At 41.8% G+C, this 20,930-nt stretch overlaps 1 protein-coding gene across 1 annotated transcript; it reads left to right on the top strand.

The window, feature by feature from the left end:
- The first annotated feature begins 388 nt into the window (after nt 1-388).
- On the top strand, nt 389-7,567 carry cbx5 (chromobox homolog 5 (HP1 alpha homolog, Drosophila)). Its single transcript, XM_051424563.1, has 5 exons — nt 389-548; nt 1,107-1,287; nt 2,582-2,807; nt 3,942-4,042; nt 5,735-7,567. The coding sequence occupies exons 2-5, from the start codon at nt 1,157-1,159 to the stop codon at nt 5,874-5,876; spliced, it is 600 nt and encodes a 199-aa protein (XP_051280523.1). The 5' UTR covers nt 389-548; nt 1,107-1,156; the 3' UTR covers nt 5,877-7,567.
- The last annotated feature ends 13,363 nt before the right edge of the window (nt 7,568-20,930 follow it).

Consider the following 20,930-nt stretch of genomic DNA (forward strand, 5'->3'; position numbering starts at 1 on the left):
CTTGCAGGTCAGTAAACATATAATGCACACAACAGGGGTTAATATCACGGTTGCACTGACGGAAGAAATTAAAGATAAATTAAACATTTAAATAGATCATTAATCCTGAATGGTTCTGATTTTTGACCTGATGGTGGAGCTGTGCCTTTCTCTAAGCATCTTATACCTTTCACTGACATACAAACATGTATTTATATATAGTAACATAATATATATATAAAACATGTTTTTGTTTTTTTTAAAAAGAGAAACACTAAAAAAAAATGCATTTACAATAAACATGTCCCGACCTCTTAAATAATTAAGTAAAATCAATGGGAGCACATACGCTGGAGGACTATGTAGGTCATCAGCTGACCGACGGGGCGGGTACATTCATTGTGCGCCTTTAACGCGCGCTTTTTACGCACAGCACCAGCACCTTTATGTGATCCAGGCTAGATGCTAAAGTAGCCCCAGCGTTGGCCTCAAAGACGGCAGGTCCACAAAAGACACGCATTATCGCTGCGGTTAAGTGATCGAAACCGACGGTCCACACATCCAAAGGGGTAAGGAACATTTAAACACATGAAAGTGCTCCGTGTTGCCGCGGGTACTGTTGTAGGTTTTTGGTGTCAAAGATAGCCAACGTTAGCGTGTTGAAGCGTTAGCTTGCGGGCTACTTTGCTTTAGCGAATTTGCCTTTCATGCCCATTGGTTAGCTAGAGAGTTAGCTTAGCAAACACAACATCATATCTTCATTGCTATGTGCACGCATTACGTTTACTGGTAACACCATCTACGTTGACATTTTTAGGTAGTTTAGTGAGTTAGGCACTTAACGATACTGAAAGGTCTTTAGCCAGCCAGTTAGTTTAGCTTTTTTTTCTTTATTTTTTCAAATGTCGTGCCTGTTGCAGATTGGAGTAACGTTAACGACGATAAAATGATGCCTTTCGTTGATACACGATGGTGTCTAGCTAGCGTTGGCTTACGTTAAGTATACCGATCAGTAATTATTAAATCCCTGCGCCGAAATGTATCGGCTAGAGCTTTGTCAACCAAAAAAAAAAAAAAATCATCCATATTCTCTTTAACTTTAGCCTCTCTATCGTTTTCCTATACAGGGAAGTGCCATTGGCCTGCAACAGCGTAGTGTTCAGCAACAAACTTCGCTATGGGCAAAAAGTCTCGCGAAGAGGAGTCTTCATCCTCTGATGAGGAAGAATATGTTGTGGAGAAGGTGCTGGACAGGAGGGTGGTGAAAGGCAGGGTTGAGTTCTTCCTGAAGTGGAAAGGATACTCAGAGTAAGTAAGGATACTCAGAGTTGTGCTCCAGCCAGTGTGCTAACCGTACTTGCACTTACACCGCTACAGATTTAAACTAAGGGTACATCATCAACACCGTGATGGGCTATAGGTTAAACTAGGGCTGAGCGATACGAACAACATTACATTTCCCTATGGAGGTAATTTTATATCCTGATATAGCACATTTTCTGTAACTTAAATGAGTAAATAGTGTATATACAATCACCACATTGAGTTCTTTAATGATATATTCAACAACACAAGGTACTTACTTGTATTTTATTATTTTTCTCCATTTTATTTAGAACCTTTTGTGCAAATTTTCTATTAAGCATGTAACAAAATATAAAATATTTGTCTCAGTGTTTCCCAAGTAAGACTTTAGTTGGGTGGGCCGCCCTAGTATTTTAATATCCAGCAACCTGTTTAAGCATTTTGCAGAGAAACACAGAGAGAGAGAGAGGGAGAGAGAGAGAGTTATGTGGTACTCGGATACAGTAGCTCTTTATAATTTCCACAGGCTCATTAACAACAAGCCTTGTTTATAGAAGCTCACCTGTCTTCATGAAGGAAACACGGGTGAGAAATCCAAAACGCGAGTTGTGTTTTTTGGGAGACTTTTAAAACATACTGCTGGAGAGACAGAGAGAGGCGGGGTGGAGCAAGCTGGTAGAGAAGAGTTGCTTGTGTGTATGGGGAGAGAGAGAGAGAGAGAGAGAGAGAGAGGAAGATGAGCAGATTAAAGTAGTTTGTGATAAAAGTTTTCTTTGCATTGCATCCCTGCCTCATCAACCCCTTCAGAGTACATATTTTTTCCCATATGAACTCCGGAAGAGTCTGATTTGTGACGCAATGAAATAAACGATCAAACTAGCAAAATATGAGATGATTAAACACTGTTGTTTTTTTTCGTCACGCGAAATATATCGTCATATCGCACAGCCTTAGTTTAAATATCACACGTATTTGATAATATTTATATAATAGACCAAATGGAAAGCGACCATTCACAGCTGACGTTAGTTAGTTATGCGGTTAGCATTAGGCAAGCAGGCAGGGGCATTGACCGCCTTTTTGAGTCTGATACAACATGCACATACACTCAGAAAATACAGTTATGCAGGTTTAAAGACCAAGAAATGATAGATAAATGTAATGTGAGGATGAATTACAATGTTATGAACATCAGCTACTATAATATTGATTTCAGTAGATCATCTGTGATCTGTGTTGTTGACTTGAAAGTAATGGCTGTACTGATACTGATATGTTACATTGTGATCTTCCTCAGAAAGCACAACACGTGGGAGCCAGAGAAGAATCTGGACTGCCCTGAGCTTATTTCAGAATTCATGAAGACCTATAAGAAAAGCAGTGGTGGGAGCTCCACACCTAGCAGCGGGGGCAGCAAATCAAGCACAGGCTCCTTGGGACGCTCCAAAGACTCCAGCACCTCAAAGAAGAGAAGCTCAGACGATGATGAGGAGGGTGGAAGTAAGCCCAAAAAGAAGAAGGAGGTATGTAATATGTTGGTGCATTGTTTTGCATTATGTTTTAGATGCGGAATGCTGTCAGGTTAACATCTTAACATAAAATCGGCTATGGATGTGAATATGTGAAGGGATATTTCTAAGAATACTGTGTTTTATTAGTAGTGCTTGCAGGTCAATAAACATATAATGCACACAACAGGGGTTAATATCATGGTTGCTCTGACGGAAGAAATTAAAGATTTTTATAATTTCCACAGGCTCATTAACAACAAGCCTTGTTTATAGAAGCTCACCTGTCTTCATGAAGGGAACACGGGTGAGAAATCCAAAACGCAAGTTGTGTTTTTTGGGAGACTTTTAAAACATACTGCTGGAGAGACAGAGAGAGGCGGGTGGAGCAAGCTGGTAGAGAAGAGTTGCTTGTGTGTATGGGGAGAGAGAGAGAAAAAGGAAGATGAGCAGATTAAAGTAGTTTGTGATAAAAGTTTTCTTTGCATTGCATCCCTGCCTCATCAACCCCTTCAGAGTACATATTTTTTCTCATATGAACTCCGGAAGAGTCTGATTTGTGACGCAATGAAATAAACGATCAAACTAGCAAAATAATAATTAACATAATCTGATCTATACGAAAGTATGTATCAAAGGCCTGTGGTGTATGTGTGTTTATAATTCAGTTAATTTCCATGTGTGAAGTTAACACCCCTTTCAAGCTTTGTGTGCAGCTCAATGAGGACTCCAGATTAGCTTTCCACTCTGGGAAGAAACAATGGCCTAGCTCTTGATTAAAAGCTTGTTATTTATATGATAATTATTAACAGTTCTGAACTGAAACTGATTCTCTATAGTGTATTTCGGAGGATGCACTTCAGCTCCTTTTCATTGATTTTCTAAAAAGATTTTCCAGTTTTATTTGGCATACAATGACTATATTGAATCAGTGAGTTTTGTATTGAAATTATGAGAATTGAATATTTTCTATTTATTTAATTTATTTAGTATTGGCAAGCAAAATCTAATCAATTACCTCTGAAATGCCTTTTTATGCTATTTTGTGAACAGCAGACACATTGTGTAAATCATTCATTTATCCGCCAATAAGCGCAATTAGTAAACACAGTATACTATACAATGAGTTTTTCTTCCTTTGTCTTTCAGGATGATATTCTAGTTGCACGTGGCTTTGAGAGAGGACTTGAGCCAGAGAAGATCATAGGAGCAACAGACTCATGCGGAGACCTAATGTTTCTTATGAAATGGTAGGTGTTGTTGATATGTTCTCTCAGCGCTTAAAAAGACAAAGGATACTCAACTTGGATAACATTAATTTGTCATGTAGTTAATGGTTTTTTTTATTTTTTATTATTATAAATACTCAAATTACACTGATGTCTTTTTCTTTAACACACCTAACCTACAAGTATGAGAGAATATAATATTTGCTCCCCTGCCCAGTTAGTGTCTGTTCGGCACATCCGCCGACCTGCCGTCTCTCAGGTTTTCACATAAAATGCGATTCCTTTCAGCAGCTTAAAAAGAAGTGCAGTATGACAAAATGTGGTTCAACTAATGATTTGAATCAATGACGCTTAGGGGCTTCCCTGATTAAATCAGAAAGCACACAGCATTAATTCCCCATGTAAAGTGAGAGTGGTAGTCAGTAATCATAATATCAATATTAAGTTTTCATTTCTGATAGATAAAACTTAATGGGATTATTCTAAACAATCAATATTAATGACGTATTAGTGGCTGGAGTCTGTTTGCACACTGCCTTCTTCTGATGGTTCAGGACTTTATCTGCAGCACCGGAATCAATGTTGATGTAAAGATACAGTTTTGGATACCACAAGCGATACATGACACGATGTTTGGGGTTACGAACATCTTCCATGTTTTCCTTGTGTGCTGTACGTCTACAGCGGTACGGTAGAGCGAGTGTAATTAGTGAACACCTTCAGGCTTGGCTCTGCTACTGATAACGGCATAAATGACTCATAAGTACTCTGCATTGGTCTTTCCACTTGATCAGGGACTTAGTATTTGTGTTCCTTCTGAAAATACCAGTATTTGTGCTCTCTGGTTTCTAGGTGTTAACCCTTTGGTATTGTGGGTGTTGCCTGCAACAGTTGCCGTCTGTGCTACTTCTGCTGCATGATTCTTCGAAACGGCAGCTCTCAATATGCCAGATTGCTACTGACAAATTATCCATTAGCAGCACTAATAGCCTAGCTGTCCATTCATATACAAACAGTAAGCCACACCATAAAATTTTATGTCATTACACATCAGCTAGATGGATATATGCATAGTACCTCGTCATTCATTTATTCGTGCCTAGTCAAGCTCTATTCCAGGGTGTTTACTGGTGCGAAATGGGCCAACAGTTACACCATTGCCGTGATTTGTTATTTGGTTTGTTTTTGTTTTAATGAATAGAAACATGGCCAGATCCTAAGCAGATTTACAACCCCCACCTGCCTACTTCACTTATAAGAAGCATGATTCACAATGTTGTATGTGTGTAATTTAATTTAAAAACATCTAATAAAAGGTGGTCAAATAATAAATGGCTCAAAAAATTACAAACCACCACACCCGTTTAATAAAGTCTAATAGTGAAAAAAAATGCATTGGGTGGCTGTGTTGCGAAATTTGTATAAATGCATTTACACAGTCAACTAAATGATATAATCCAATTCTTTTTTTTTTTTTTATGAAGTTGGCAAATAATTTGACATCCATAATTCAAATGTGCAATGTATTTATAATGTACAGGCATGATGTACACTAACATGTTTACAGTGTTATTAGATTATCAGTTGCCATCTTAGAAAATCAGACAAAGGAACCACATCTATGTACGAGTGTAATATCTAACTTGTGCAGAGCTGCGCGGTTCTGAACTACTCTGAATTTACAAGATAAACCTTGGTCTTTATCTTCTGCAGGAAAGACTCTGAAGAGGCTGATCTCGTGCTCGCCAAGGAGGCCAATCATAAGTGCCCACAGATCGTCATAGCCTTCTATGAGGAACGTCTCACCTGGCACGAAGACAGTGACAAGAAGGAGAAGGATGCTGTCAGTGCGTGAGTGCATCACCTCAGGAGGAAACAGGACCTCCTCCACTGCAGGGACTACCTTGAGTCAGATATTTTTCACACCCAAACCTCCCATCCTCCCTCTTTACCATGTCCAACAACAACAACACATAGACAGCGGACACAGTCGTGTTATCTCCATCCATGCCCCATGGGAGCACAAGGGCCCAGACTGCTAAAAAAGGATCCATCAGACAGGAGGAGAAGCTGTAGCGGACATGGGTGATATGCTACTGGGGAGGGGTTCTGCTGTTCTGTCTGTGTATACTTTACCTTCTTTTTAATGTCTTAACACATCATGTTTTAGTGCTTACAGGATGCGATTGTGTCGGTACGGTATTTTGCATCCATGGCCATCTGTTAAAACTTAGTCCTGAGAGCCAGAGGTTAACCGAGAGCTTGTCCCACGGCAGGTGCACAACCCCCATCTTAAAGTCTTTATAGGCAGTGCACCTCTTTGCTTTGAAAACCCACTAACATCACTGAGGATAAAAACCCGTAGTCTCGCTCTTCAGGAAACAACCACCGCAGCACTTTCCTGACTGCATAATCACTTCCTTTTTTAAAACTTTTTATCTCTTGTAGATTTTTCAGTTAGTCCTGTCTACCAATATAACTACTCAATTTGCAAAGTTGCAGATGACACCGGCCAATTTATGTCTTTATAAATAAGTGACGATATCCTTGTTCGTTTTTTTTTTTTTTTTTAATTGTTGTTTTTATCTCTTTTAACGTGAACTTTGTGGTGTTTTCAAATTTCTTTATGCGATCACCATTTTAAGAAAAGGACAATAAAACAAAATTTTGCTCAGTTTTGTTCTTTTGTTGTGCTTTTTTTTTTTTTTCCTCTCTCTCTCTTTTAACTGCAGTGTAATCTTTGGACCAGTCTCATGTTAAGAAGTTAGACAATCTTTACTCTATCCACATGAAATTAAACCAGCATTCAGCGCCAGTCAATGGGGCCTGCCACCTTGTGGTTAAAAGATGAAAATGTTTTGGACTGTGACCAAGCTATGATGACAACCCTGCAGTTTTAATGGTGTTATTGATCTTGTTAGTGATACTTTGATAGGTTTTGTTTTGTTTTGTTTTGTTTTTTACAGTGTAAAGTGGTAAAATCCACTCAGCAATTAGAGTATTTGTTGTTGATATCATTGTAATGTTATGTTGAAACATTAAAAAACAGTTTCTGATTGGATTATGCATATCCTGTCATGAGTAATTTGATAGTTTTTTTTTTGGATATAAGTATTCAAATTTGACAATGTTGCTACCTGGCAAGCAGGGGTAATGTCTTGCATTCACAAGATGGATGCAGGTTTTGTAATTTGATCGGCTGTGCTCCAACAAAGACTCTTAGGACCAAATGTTTAGTGTGTACAGACTGAGAACTGCTGTGTATTTTCTATATTTTTTTGGCTTTAATTGGCAGTTTGAATGAAGGCTATGACCTTCTCCCCTTTCATACGTACAGTTCATTAATCAGGTTCCTTGATACCACATAGATTATGGTTTTGGTGTCTTTTCATTAAAAATATTTTGTCCTTTCAGACCCCTCAGTTTTGGCCTCAGTTTTTACCGGTGCAGAATTTTTAAAAGGTAGACTCTTTCTTGTGTCAACTAAATGTTACAAATACAGTATGTGTACAGTAGCACCCTTTAATAAACATTTTCAGTGTTAAAGTGGCTGTCAGTTTGCTTTTGTTTTAGGATGTACATTACATTTCTGCAGAGAGAAAATAAGTCATTTTATTTTAAACCTTCACCCTGGGATTAAATAAATTACCAGGAGCCAGGAGAAAATGTCTCTTTTCGGATGAAACAAGTTATAAATATACTACACTAAACGTTAGATTAACATCAGGACTTTTCATAATGCTGTGGGGGAGATAACTATATGTCCTTGGGGATTAATAAAAACATATAAGTCACAAGTATCATGAGACCTAAGCTGTTTAATGGGGCCTTAGTTGAAATGAGACCTATTTTTATCTGTTTTCTTTGTTGAAGAAAATGTTTTGTGAGCATCAGCTGCTCTCATCCAGCAGATGGCACTGTTAAACAACAAAGATGCAAAAGTCATAACTCTATTTTTATGCAAGTCATTCACAGTTCAAACTCTTTAAGTTGCTCACTACAGCAACTCATACATTAGTCTTTTATGGATTATTAACCCTCTGACAGGGGCATGGATTCATGTTGTGTTTACTAACATCACGTCTTTCTCTAGCACATCAATTGGCTTCACTTTGGCTCTTCTTAACATCTGCTGAACCCACCTGTAGAGCCACAAATTCGGTTGGTGCAGTTAAGCATTATACTCGAAAAGATTTATCTTAATTTATAGTGAGGTTTCTAGAGACACCAGATACGGTATGTCAAGCTGAAATGTGTTTAAAATAAAACTCAACACACTGGCCAACAGTTTGCATGCGTGTAAGTGTGCACATATGGCAGTAGGTTTGCTCACGAAACTACAGCAGTACATTTTTGATAATATAAGATTAATCTAGGATTTGAAGAAGAAAACAGATGTGGAATTATGCAACAAAGGTCCCTGGCTGGATGCAAACTGAGGACATACAGTATTATTGCATGGTTGGCCCTAAGCCATCTCTCTTTCGTTTGATGTAATGATGCAGCCATAAAAGTATTCAGTCAGTTTAAGGACTTGATGTAGCTTGAATGACAAACCTGATAGACAGAATATATAATGTGATTATTTCTCAATTTGAAAGTGACTCAAGTACACTTGCCAATTTCCACTAAAGTTAGACTTCAAAATTAGCCCCCATTTTCTCACGATATGGTCACCAAGACACAAATGGGAAATTAGTTGTTTATTACAATAAATATATGTCATTTAAGAATAGTGCAGTATCTGTAATATATTGCAGTGAAGGTTGAGTCTAATCCTTGTTCTTCTCTCACCACCCTCTTTTTCTTTCTTGCTGCCTTTTATAGTGACTCCTCTCTCTGACACACACTAACACACACTAACACACACACACAAAGTGCTGCTCAGCTACGTCTAAAGTGATGGAATTTTCCTAGCAAAAAGGCTTTTACACTCCAAATGGAATGCAAAGGTCACTAGTAAATTTCCAGCCCCTGGGACCATTAAGCTGGGCAAAGGGAGCGAGCAGCAGGCTGTTTTATGGAGCCTGGAGCTGTCTGCTGACAAACCCAGGCCAGTAGGTTTGGTTGGGAAAGCCACAGTGGCACTCGTGGGAGCGCTGCCTGTGATGTGTGTGGCAAATACAGAGGCAGGCAGTTCTGGTACGTGGTCAACAGGCATGCAGAGAGAAGCTTCATTGAAGCTAAAAATCTAAATGAGGAAAATCAGATTTGAGGCTTTGTGTGAGAAATTAGTGTGTGCTGTGTGTGTGTGAGTCAAATAAGGAGCTGTCTCTTCCTTTTTTAGTTGAGAAATGTCAGCTATTCAGGATGCACTCATAGATTTTTGACATTGTATTTATTTTATTTGATATGTTGAATATATACCTTTAACCGTTTTATTTAACTTGCAGTATTTTTAATTGGAAACAATAATACTGCTTCAGCCAGGTGTGTCTTTGTCTCAGTGGAGATCATGTGTTAAAATATAGTTACAGTTGTGGTGTAAATGTATTTATTTATTTATTTGCAGCAGCCTCCCTGCACTTCAAACATATTCCCCCCTGTACCAGTAACTTCTAGTGCAAATGAGTTCCACAGGGTACTGCCCACGGCAGAGGTGGGTCGTCTTGCAGCACATTACACCAAATGAGTGTCAGGGGAGCTGTGGCGAGGGAAGGGACTGCTGCAGTGGGCCTCATCAGTGTTACACAGCTTGTTCAAGGATACCACTTAAACAGCAAACAAATAAATGTGCACTCATACAAACTCAACACAAACAACGAAGCGCAATGCACCATTACCTTGTTTATCTTCAGTTAGTATCTCAGAGAAACTGTGAAATATAAGTGTTGAAAGTATCACAGAGGCAGATGTAATTTGATGTGGCCTTTCTCGTGCTGCGGGGATGTAGGCACAGCTGCCCAACAGCTGTGCTTCCATTTCCTCGCTGCAACCAGATAAAAAAGTCTGCAGCAATGACTGGCGCATCATCCCTCCGACAGTGCACTGATCTGTGTGAAGGTGATTGCGATGTGATGCTCTAATTTGGGTGGCTATCACATTTAATGTGCAGTAAAGCACCACAGACAAAGCTTCTTCGTTCTAAATGCCCCCTCTACTGCGCCATGGCTCTCACCGCCAACCCTCTGCTGGCTGTTTCCCCTTCACCTCCCCCCCCCCACTCCTCCCTTCATCTCCTCTCCCCACCAGGGGAAAGAGTTATAGCTGCCATAAAAGGCAGGTAATGCATTGTTAACTAATTCTGTCTGCTCAGAGCTGATATATCCTCTGCTCTAAATCTCTGTGCTTCCAATAAAATGCAAATGCTAATGCTTGCCCTCCATGAGCTGATATCATTTTTAACAGGCCAGAGGTAAATGCTAGAGAAGGGTGGGGTGGGCCAGAGGTAGTATGTGACTTGGTGGGGCTCTGAGCCATCACGGTACCCCCAGACCTGATCCACACACCACTGGCCAGCAGTATGCATGTGTGTAAGTGTGTACATATGGCTGTAGGTTTGCACATGAGAATCTAGGGGTGTATGGGAGTAGTTAACTTGCAATAGTTTAAAGCTAGTATGGTATCTTTGTTATTGAGAAGCCAGCACTAGCATTTCAGTCAGTACTCATTCACCATCAAATAACAGAAGCCAATTTGCCTGTGGATGTAATGCATCATATTTCCATGTTAATAGTATTGTCATACTTCGTGTAACCTTGGGCTTCTAAATATTGATCCACTTCTAGATTTTCAATTATCCTGTGCCGTTTTTCTGCCATCTGGTAAGGACCAGTGATTTGTGTTCCTTCATATCTGGAGGCTTGTCCTGTAATTAGACCATAAATTAATTTGCAGAGAGGAGAGAGAGCAGAAAAGATTGAAGGCATTAAGTAAGTCCTCGGTGGTTAGAGACAGAAAATCATAGCAGACGACCACAGCACAGTGTTTTATTCACTAGAAAAAGATAACTGGATTACAAATTCCAACACCATAACTTTCTGCTCCTGCATGTGTCACTTCTTTCAAGTATTTAAAACCATGCTGCTGCTAATGATTGCTTGTAAGTCAGTTCTTCAATAAAGGGCTAGAAATCTTCCACTGACATAATTATACCTAATTACTTGCAGTGCAGCAGCAAAATGATTAGGAAAAATGGGGTATATTAGTGTCAAAATGTGTGTGAAACTTTGCAGTGAAATGTGCTGTGAATCCATCAGTGGATTTAAAATGACCCCCCACGCAGGCAGACAACAATTGTGTGCTTCAAACGTAGCTCTTATTTACAGCACGGCTCAAGTGGAGGTCCTAAAAACCAAATGCATCTTGATTGATTTTAAATTGGAAGTATATGCTCTCCTGCAAGATAAGCTCATTGTCCCCTGCTGCTAAATTACACACAGTGATTGGGGCTGTCGCTGCACAGCGTCTGAGCACTACAACTGCAGCTCTCTTCGCCATGTGGAAATTCACATTAGACAAGCCCAAGTTACTCGCTTAAAGCAATTAGGAGGAAAATTATGTAACAGAATGGGATTTTCTTGTGGTGGAAAATGCTAAATCAGCAGGATCTGAGTTTAAAACACTGTATACAGACTACAAGATATTCTAAAGTGAGCAAGGGTGACATGACAGTAAGACTAGCACTGTAGTCTGTAGGTGGAAAACTGCATTGGTGTACCTGCTCTACATGATACCTTGGGTGTTATTTAGGCAAGGCCACAGCTGCCAGCATGCTCTGATCATATCTTGTGGGGCATGAGAGGCAAGGTCAGCCAACGCAGAGCCCACCTGCTCCCCCATTCTCCATCACATAGTCCCTCAGCCCTGGCCTCCCGGAGGAAATACGCCTGACTGCTGCGCTGCTACAGACAGCATGTGTCCCTGAATTTATGATGGCGACTTATTGGCGGCCTTTCACGTTAAAAGTCATCTTGAGTTTCCCAGTCTAGCTGTATGTGTGGCGAGCGTTAATCCATTAACATTCAGAGCAGACACGTACGGAGGCTGGCTTTCCGCCAGCCCTGAGCCCTGACAGTCTTTGACCCACCGCTGACCACAACATTCTCCTGCCTCTGCTCCCAGCCATTGCCAGCCTCGACATAATACAGCGCCATAAACTATCTAATGTTACACTGTATATGAATGTGAGGTATTATACGCTTGAGGTCCAATATGCAAGGCTTATAACCGAGTGAGAAGAGTCCAGCTGCAACGGTCTCATTTTGGCAGAGTAGGGGAAAAAAATCACATCTGTCTACAGACCTCTACACATCTTACATTTTAATCGTACAATGTCAAATGAACATAAAGTTTCAGTTCTTTCTATTTCCATCAAGGATTAGAGTTCAGAGAGGCCATGAAATCCCTAGGATTTTCAGGGGTGGTATTTATTTCAACAGGAGATGTTGAAGTTCATATTAACTGATCCACGAGGAATAGTTCTGGCAGAACTTAAAATGCTACGAGGCTTGCCCAGGCCTCAGAATAAAGAGCTTTCAACAACATGGGCCGGCCTGCTGCCGGAGGTGGCTCCTGAACTGATTATAATTTTAGTGGCTTATAAAGCCTTGATAAATACTTTATAAAGCCACGTTGCATAACAAATCTAACACATAAAAGAAGGCGTAGATGTTACTCCACACAGGATAAAGGGGCTCTTGACAGGTTCTTGAATAGGTTTTATAATTCAATATTACAACCACCATCCTTGTAAGGGCCCTGTCATCTCCCGGGGCCCACAGGATATATACGTTAAACACACATTCAAGTGCTCACAGTCTAGTCCATTACACTGATTAGCAGTAAACACATTTGTAATAAAACTTAGTGAAATAGAGGAGGATGGTCTGCACGCTGATTCATGGTAGAATCTCAGTGAAATATAATGTGTCTTGGGTGTCATACTTCTGAGGGCGCGGGAGTGATACAGGGCTTCACTTACAGGATCTGTAACACATACGAGGCAATTTATCCAAACAGCTCATGTCTAAACATTGAGTTCTTCATCTCAACTGTTGGCCAGAAATAAACCCAGGCAAAGCAGTGTGGCAGAGGTCCAGTAAACGTGAGAGAATCTGGGAAGCAGAGCAGACCAAACAGATGTCTTTCCACAACATAGACACCTCCTCCCCTGCTCTCTGCTGTCTATCCCCCACTTTACCTGACTATCCATTTGTCTAATCCCCCCTCCCTCTCTCACCCTACTTCTAATTTAACTGTGCCTTTGTTGCCTGGTTTGAAATCTGTACATAAGCATTGTTGGAAGGTTTAATAGTCCATTTTAGCACAGAGCAGTTTTTTATACCAGGCAGCGGTTATTAGAGGAAGAAGAGCAGGAAGAAGAAGAAGAAGAAAGGGCGGATCATGTGTTTCCACTTTTGACCTCTCCACTGTGGCATGTACACACCTGGTTCAGTTTAGAATGCTGTTTCTGTGGAATAGCTGACGGCAAACCGGCTGGCGGTTTCATCTGGAGAGAGGTCTAAATGTTTACACCGCAGACTCTCTCTCTAAAAGGTTATTCTGTGAGTGTTCTGAAATTTGTTGTCATGGCAGCAGTGAAGTACACTGAGATGCTGGCACAAAATCAAAGATTGTGCACAAAAGCAAAGATGCTGGCACAAAATCAACCAATTGTCTGTGGTAAGCCAAGCAACTAGTGCTTGAGTATCCAAGTTGAAACCTGAAGAGAACAGTTTCACCTTTAGGCAACATCAACAACATTGTTATTAAAAAAAGAAAGTTTCATTTAGTTGTTAACTGGCTAAGAAAAATGACTTTGATATTTTTTAGCAAAGCTGCATTACTTCAAAATGACATCTTTAAAAGGCATATTTTAGCTCCAAGTATGTGAAAATGTGTGTCAGATGTGTTGCCTTGATGATGGGAAGGGCAAAGCACGGCCACCTCAGACTCAGAGCTACTCATCTGTTTCCTATTGGAGGAAGTGATTCTGGCAGGAAGGCAGGGGCAGTAGATGAAGGCAGGCTGGGATAGAAAGACGGTAAAAAAGAGAGTAAAAGGGTAGAGAAACAGGAAATGACAGTGTGACCCACTGGGTCCACTTACTACCTTGCCAGAACCCCCTGGCCACAGCCAACCTACTAGGCCAGCAGTTTCCATCACCTGCTGCTTCTGGTTCCCCAACATAAATCCAGGTGCTCCTGAATAAAGCTCTCTTTCTCCAGGAGCCACGGGGAGCCAGAGGGGAGGCTTGCAGGCTGGAGGGGCTGTGCTGCTGCAACAGTGGAGCTCTGCCTCTTTGTGAGAACAGGTCATGGAAAATACTGTTCCAAATAAGGCTAAGCTAAAAGAGGCAGAGAGCTGTGGATTTCCATCAACCCCCTGCGAGTTCAAAGCTCCATTCCTTCATTTTATTAATTCTGCCTTCTAATTAAAAGAAGCTGAACCATTCAATATAAAGTTGCTGCATCTTTTTATTACTGTTTCCTACCTGGCTGATATTAATGTAAGCCTTGTCCACTGGGAGGGAGAATCTCAGCCCTCCCCAGCTCCTCACTGCCCCCTGGCATGCTGAATGAGCCCTGCAGCCGCTGAGCTGATAAACCCTAGAAATCATTCCCGACTCCAGCCAGAGCTCTTTACAGTACCTTCAGCGCTCCCTGGTGATGGATTAATGCACTGTTGTTGTCATTTTATAGCCATTTTATTGCCCTGGTGCAATTTACCAGGCTTTATGTGCCTCTGCTGTCCGGCGGAGCAACGCGCAAGCGCACGAAAGCCAGCATTCCTAGACAAAGGCCACCGCTCATCCGGTCACTGCGCATGCGCATCACACAACCTTTGCTGAACATAAGACCTACGCACAATCTAAATCAAAAACACGATTCATTCAAACACGAATGGGGTACTATAGAAGCGAGCAGATGAAAGCATCAGTAGTGAATCTTTCAGCTGGCTGATGGACTTCACATTCACTGCTGCTGTTTTCACTCTCACCACCTGAGGGCAACATCAGTGCAGCTGCAGCCTGAAGAAACAACACCAGCTCCTCAGATAATATTGTATACTAGAATATTTATGTGCCTCTGTTGTTTGAATGTGTTCCGGGCTCGAAGAAGACAACATTGAAACATTTGAGTTTTCTCTTTTTTGCATTTGTAATCAGATTTAAGGGCAATTTCCGTAGTTTGCCTCGAATCCTACTTAAGGCATTTTGCAGAAGCCTCATTTCTGGGCGAGGTCTGCTTTATTTTCATAACAGAAGAGTCCAATTTATATGAAGGATTTTGACATTTTAAATATTCTGCTATAATAATAAAGCCAGCTATCAATCTTTTCAATGACCCTTATTTTAACACTAAACAAAGCAACACACATTTTACGTGTTACTGCTACACAGTATTAAAGGAAACACACACACACACACACACACACACAGCTGCTGATCTGAGGTCGTTGTTGTAACATGTGGAGAAGGTTTGTAACATCTCTTGCCAAACTATTACCTCTCTGATGCTGTGGGAAAAACAACCTTATACCTACAGCCAAGTCCTCTGCTTGGGAAAAAAACCCTCTTGATTTGTATTCTGTTTACCTGTCTCTATGATGTTATAATCAATGTTATTTTAACTGTACTCTATAATTTTAAATCTGTGTTAATTACTATAAACACAAATGCCTTTCTTGGTTATTTGAATTGTTATTGTGATATTACATTTATGATTGACACATAAAGTTATCTTGTAGTAAATTTTAAAATAATTGTCATTTAGGACCAAATGAACAGAGTTATAGGTCTGAGTAAATATATCAAGTGATCATGGCAGGAAGCAGCCACCAGAGGGAGCACAGATGCTGTTAAATCCAAGAAGCCAAGGTTCCTGACAATTAAAAACCATTAGTCTGCAACTAACAACATTAAAAAGATACACCATTGTTCTTACCCCTTCCTGAAAGAATTACCATTGCAGATGCATATCAGCTACATCAAACAACTCATTTTTTTTTTCCTTCTTTGTGCCTCCTGGCCTTGAAATTTATTTCATGTCTCACATTGCCTGTTTAGTGTAGGGGCGTATGTGGATGTATGCCTGTGTGTATATTTATTTCACATTTGCAGTGTAAAGTACAATCTTTGCAAGGACCTGTAACCTCAGAGTCTCTTACGCCCTGAGAGGTACTGATCCATCACTCTTAATGGAAGAGGATAAGTTTCAGCCAGTGAAAGAGAGAACAGACAAAGGCAGGACGATTTATGGCAGGCGTAGAAGTGGAACTCCTGGCTGTGGGCCTTGATCTGAGCTGGGCTGTGGCTAGGCTAGGCTAGGCTACGCCCCAGGCCAGGGTCATTCACATGCACGCACACATGCACACACACATTACTCCAGGCCCAGAGAGCTTCAAGCCCCACACCACATCCCCAAACCCAGACGTTTCTCTTAAGCTTTTGAAGTTCCCCTGCCCCCTTCTTCTGGACCAAGTTTTGCTCGTCTATCTCTTCCAGTGAGTGGTGAGCCCTGGGTGGTGAAATATGGAGTGGAGACCTGTTACATGTTAGCTTAGGAGATAGCCAAGGTGTAAATTATGTGGGAGTCGCTGGCCAGCCTTATTTATGAGAGGCCTGTCAGGTGTTTAGGTGTTGGAGTGAGATGTGCGGCTTAAAGCGTTTACTTCGCTGTAAATCAGGTCATACAGGCCACGTCTGTTTGGACGGTGTGTGTTTACCCGTGTGTGCCTATGTTGAGGCCTTGTTTTTGCTTGGAGACTATGTGAGGCTGGGTTGTGATAATGTCAAGGCATAGGTGTTAATGCTTTGTTGTGAATGTGAGGGCGTGTGCATGGGTTTATAGGTCTGTTTTGTCTGGAGGCCATCACGGCCGATACAGATGGGTTGAAACATTAGCTATAGTTATAGTTATTATGCTGTCTGACTGACAAAGATGCTTTTTATAGATCCCCTCAATACCTACACCTGCCACCCTGTCACCATTCTGCGTTATGAGTAAACACGAAACCTACTTGAGACTTTTCCTGTTTCTTTTGTGATGTCCGTGTCTATCTTTATCCCAGACATATCATGTAGAAGTGGATAGCTATGAATGTAGCCCATCTGAGGACATCAGGTATCACTCAGCAGGTAGTTAGACCTGTCACTGGATGATGGATATCGGCTCTCAGACAGAGGAACTGCAGCAAACAGGTTGCATAGACCCTATATTTGTTACCATTATTCCCCCACAAGGTGCCGCCTATAGTGTGAGCCGTATCTCCCCTTCTGTTTGCCCTATTGTCCGTCCTCTGGCTTGGCCTTGTCTCGGCACAACAATGGCATGGGACTCGTCTGGAGCGTTTTGTTCCCCCCAAGTGGGAGAGCGTCAGTCCTTAAAGTGAGACCAAAGGGAAAAGGGAGTGGAGGAGAGATGAGCCGAGTTAAGGTTGAAAGGGGTTAAGAACATGAGACAGAAAACTCTGGAGAGAGATCGAGAGGATAAAATGAAGGGGCGGAGAGGAGGAGAATGAGGGAGAGGAAGAGGGACAGAGGATGATGTGCTGGAGGCAGGTACATCTGCATTCTCTCCAAACACAGCATAGGCCTGTCTTAGGTGTCTCTATCCCAGCAGCACTCACTGGCAGATTTATGGCTTGTCTTTGTCCGTGTGTGTCTATGCATTTGTGCAGTAGGGATAAATTGAGAGAGCGAGACACAAGGTACAAGAGAAAGAGTGTACGTGAGTAGAGGCGAAGGGCAGCAAGCAAATAGCAGCCATGTTGCATTCCATCGATATCACAACCCCCCCTCCTCCTCCCAATCTCAGCCATATTTCATCCTTCCTCTCTCCCTTTATCCTTCCCTTCTTTCCTCTCCTCTCCCTCTCTGTCTCATCACCCTGCTCTTCACTTGGCGCTCTTGGCCCTTCCATTGCTCTGCTGGGTCCCAGACTGTAAAGCCCTCTCAGGGGGAAGGGTGTAAATCTGTCTCCCCGTCTCAGGAGATTTCCTGGAGCTCAGCAGACTCAACAAAGCCAAGCCGGTGTGGAAGACCAAATGTTTCACACGCACGCACGTGAACACACACCCACGCACACACAGAAATGTATAGACCCGAAGAAAAAAAAAACTAACTAGTGCACATTATACATACATACAGGAAAAGCCAGCATATGTGGATACATTCACTCACTCACGCTTGGCCTTGTTTGGAAGCTCTTGTGAAAACAAACAGGTATGCCTCTTCCTTGTCTAGCCGAGTGCCTGGGAACCAGTGTTTGTGTTTGTGTGTGTGTGTGTGTGTGTGTGTGTGTGTGTGTGTGTGTGTGTCCACAGGAGACCCTACCCCCAAACCTTTTGTCCAGAGGGGCCGTCCAGACGAGCTTGTTGTCTCTCTTTAGTTTCTCTCTTCCCCCTTCTTTTTTCTCCACTTCCCTCTCTGCTTTATTGCACTTGATTCTAAGCGCGTCCATTCCTGAGATGGCTCAGATAGCAGCTGAAGCTAAATTGCCCGTCATAAAGCATCTGCAATAGCAATGGAGCTCTCAGGGTGGGACCGCTGCAAGGGGGTACAAGGCGGTTAGGGCTCACTATGAAAATACAAGGTCCTCTTTTTAATCTTTAAATGTGGAATATGAACTCTGTTTCAACATCCACAAATCATAAGGCCCTTCCTTAAACATTAAACGATTCTGTTGCATGATCGATTTCCTGAGTGCCTCCTAAATCAGTTTTATGCATATAATTTTCAGGAACATTTGGCTATTTGAGTGTGTGGGTTTTGGAGAAAAGTGACTGAAAATCAAAAGTAAAATGATCTAATGGTATTTCGGGACGCCGAAATGCTTCTGCATGATACTACTAATTACTCACACAAGACAGGCTAGTTAGAGTGAGATGCTGTGATTTATGGGGGAGTCGTATATTTGGCTGTGCTATGTTCCTGTCAAATGGTTGACAGATAGATGACTGCTGGGCTGTAATTGGCCTTCCTGTTTGTATCTTTTCTCAAGTAACAACAAAGGCACTTCCCAGCCTTGGCTGTAGAGGGTGCACATGTAAAAGTGCAGCCTTGTGCTAGTACGACAACAACAGATTCTTTACAGGAAGAAGAAACAAAGGAGAAAGGAAGGATGAGGAAGTAATGGGTTAGGTGGGGAAGACGCAAGAAAGGTTATTGCAGTGCAAGAAGGGTAAGGCAAACTTGCAGGGAGAGAAAAAGCAGGTCAGATCAGTTATGTTCCTGCAGGGCTTTGTATTGACTCATCTCTGAAATAGAGCATCTGTGTGTGGCATTTGTAACGAGAAATGTCTCATCATCCAGCCAAAATAATCCCCCGAGCTGCCAAATTAATCTCAACAAAGATTCGGTACAGTCAACACAGCGCCTTGGCCAAAAGATAGAGAGATAGAGACACAGAGCTGCAGTGTATTGAAGTGGGAAAATCCCTCTGCTTCATACTGTTGTCTACAGCAGTATCAAAGCTGTAATATTATTGCTCTGGAACTGACTGTGAAGGAGAAGAATTCCAAAGGACCAAAGGAGCAAGACAGGGCCAGCAGCCCGCTTGGCAGGAGCCCCGGTGCGATCATCATCTATGGGAGGAGTGACGCCCCTCACTCCTGCCTCCTCCTGCCTCCCAGCTAGCCTTGCCCTGTGACAGATGAGCCCAATGACAGCAGGACGCAACAACCTGCAATTGAACATTCCCCTGCGATCTGTCAATGTCCATGTTGGCGTTTCACTGTCAGGAAAACACACAGGGACACACGTACCTTCACACACGCCCTCACATTAAGTCATTCACCAAGCATTGGAAGAATCGTGGCCCGAAACACCTCCTCATACTTGTAAAATACCTTAGATACCTGTTGCAGGTGTCCTTTGAGGTTTGTGGGGTGGTGTGCGTGCCTTCCTCTTGTTCTACACGGGGCTCATTCTCTCGTTCAAACTAGCTGATAATTGCAGGCTGGTTCTCTGGTGGGAACAAGTTGCATTGTACAGAATGTCAACTGGATCTCCTTTTGTGTTTGCTGGATTTCAACTGGAGCTGCAGTATTCTGCTTTGACCACAGGGTGTCACCTTTCTCACAAACTCACACATGGCTTCATGCCTGATGGGGACTTTATTTTCCGCTTTGGTGGCAGTGCTGTGGTGTATCACAGCAAAGTGAAATAGGAAAAATCAAAATAGGACATTATGTTTTTGCCGCATACAGGGCTTAATGAAGTCAGTCTTGCCAGTACATTAGGAACAAAGACAGCAGAGAGAAAGGCACTGAAGGACAACTCACAAACAGTTCCAAAATAAAAAGGGAGATAAAGTATGAATGGTGAGTGTCCTCAATGAAAAGCAGTTCACCGGTTGTCAAAGTGGAGATTTATTTTCCAAGCAACTGGCTTTTTATGGTCAAGCTCCTCCACACTGGCGAACAGCAGTGTGTTGTAATATGGCATGTAAAGAATGGGATTCAATAGAAGCAGTCCTCCATTTGTCATATTTAAGGGGATAGAATAATGACCATTGGCTGCCTCGTGCTTGAATCGCTCAAGCTGGCTTATTTTTGTGTGCAAAATGGAGGATGAAGATAAATGGACTTCATACATGACTTTGTACAGTCCAAGCTATCATATCATGTCATATAACTTAAACCAATAGCTGGTAGCTTATCATTATCATAAGCCTGGAGCACCAGCCTTCCTTTGCTATGTTTCAGTGGAAATTATAAAACAATCCAGCTGTCTTCACTTGGTTGTTGCAAACTGATGATCGCTTGGCTTCTCAGCCATAAAAGCATGGTGCAAAATTAATTGTTTCAATCAATCAATTGGTCAATTTCATAGCCATCAAGCTTTGCCCAAGATCATGTGCATTCTCTACCCTTCTCCTTCAGGATGGGCCTGGAGAATGCCACATGATTTATGGCCTCTGTGTGTGCTGCATACATATACAAATACTATACACACATGCTGAGA

The sequence above is a fragment of the Dicentrarchus labrax genome, unplaced genomic scaffold (assembly GCF_905237075.1).
Source record: "Dicentrarchus labrax unplaced genomic scaffold, dlabrax2021, whole genome shotgun sequence".
In the NCBI taxonomy this organism is placed as follows: Eukaryota; Metazoa; Chordata; class Actinopteri; family Moronidae; genus Dicentrarchus; species Dicentrarchus labrax.

Bases quoted from the DNA above. Each gene is read 5' to 3' on its own strand.
- cbx5 (XM_051424563.1), top strand. From the start codon at position 1,157: ATGGGCAAAAAGTCTCGCGAAGAGGAGTCTTCATCCTCTGATGAGGAA. The intron at 1,288-2,581 runs GTAAGTAAGGAT...GATCTTCCTCAG, and splicing joins AAGTGGAAAGGATACTCAGA to AAAGCACAACACGTGGGAGC. The intron at 2,808-3,941 runs GTATGTAATATG...TTTGTCTTTCAG, and splicing joins AGCCCAAAAAGAAGAAGGAG to GATGATATTCTAGTTGCACG.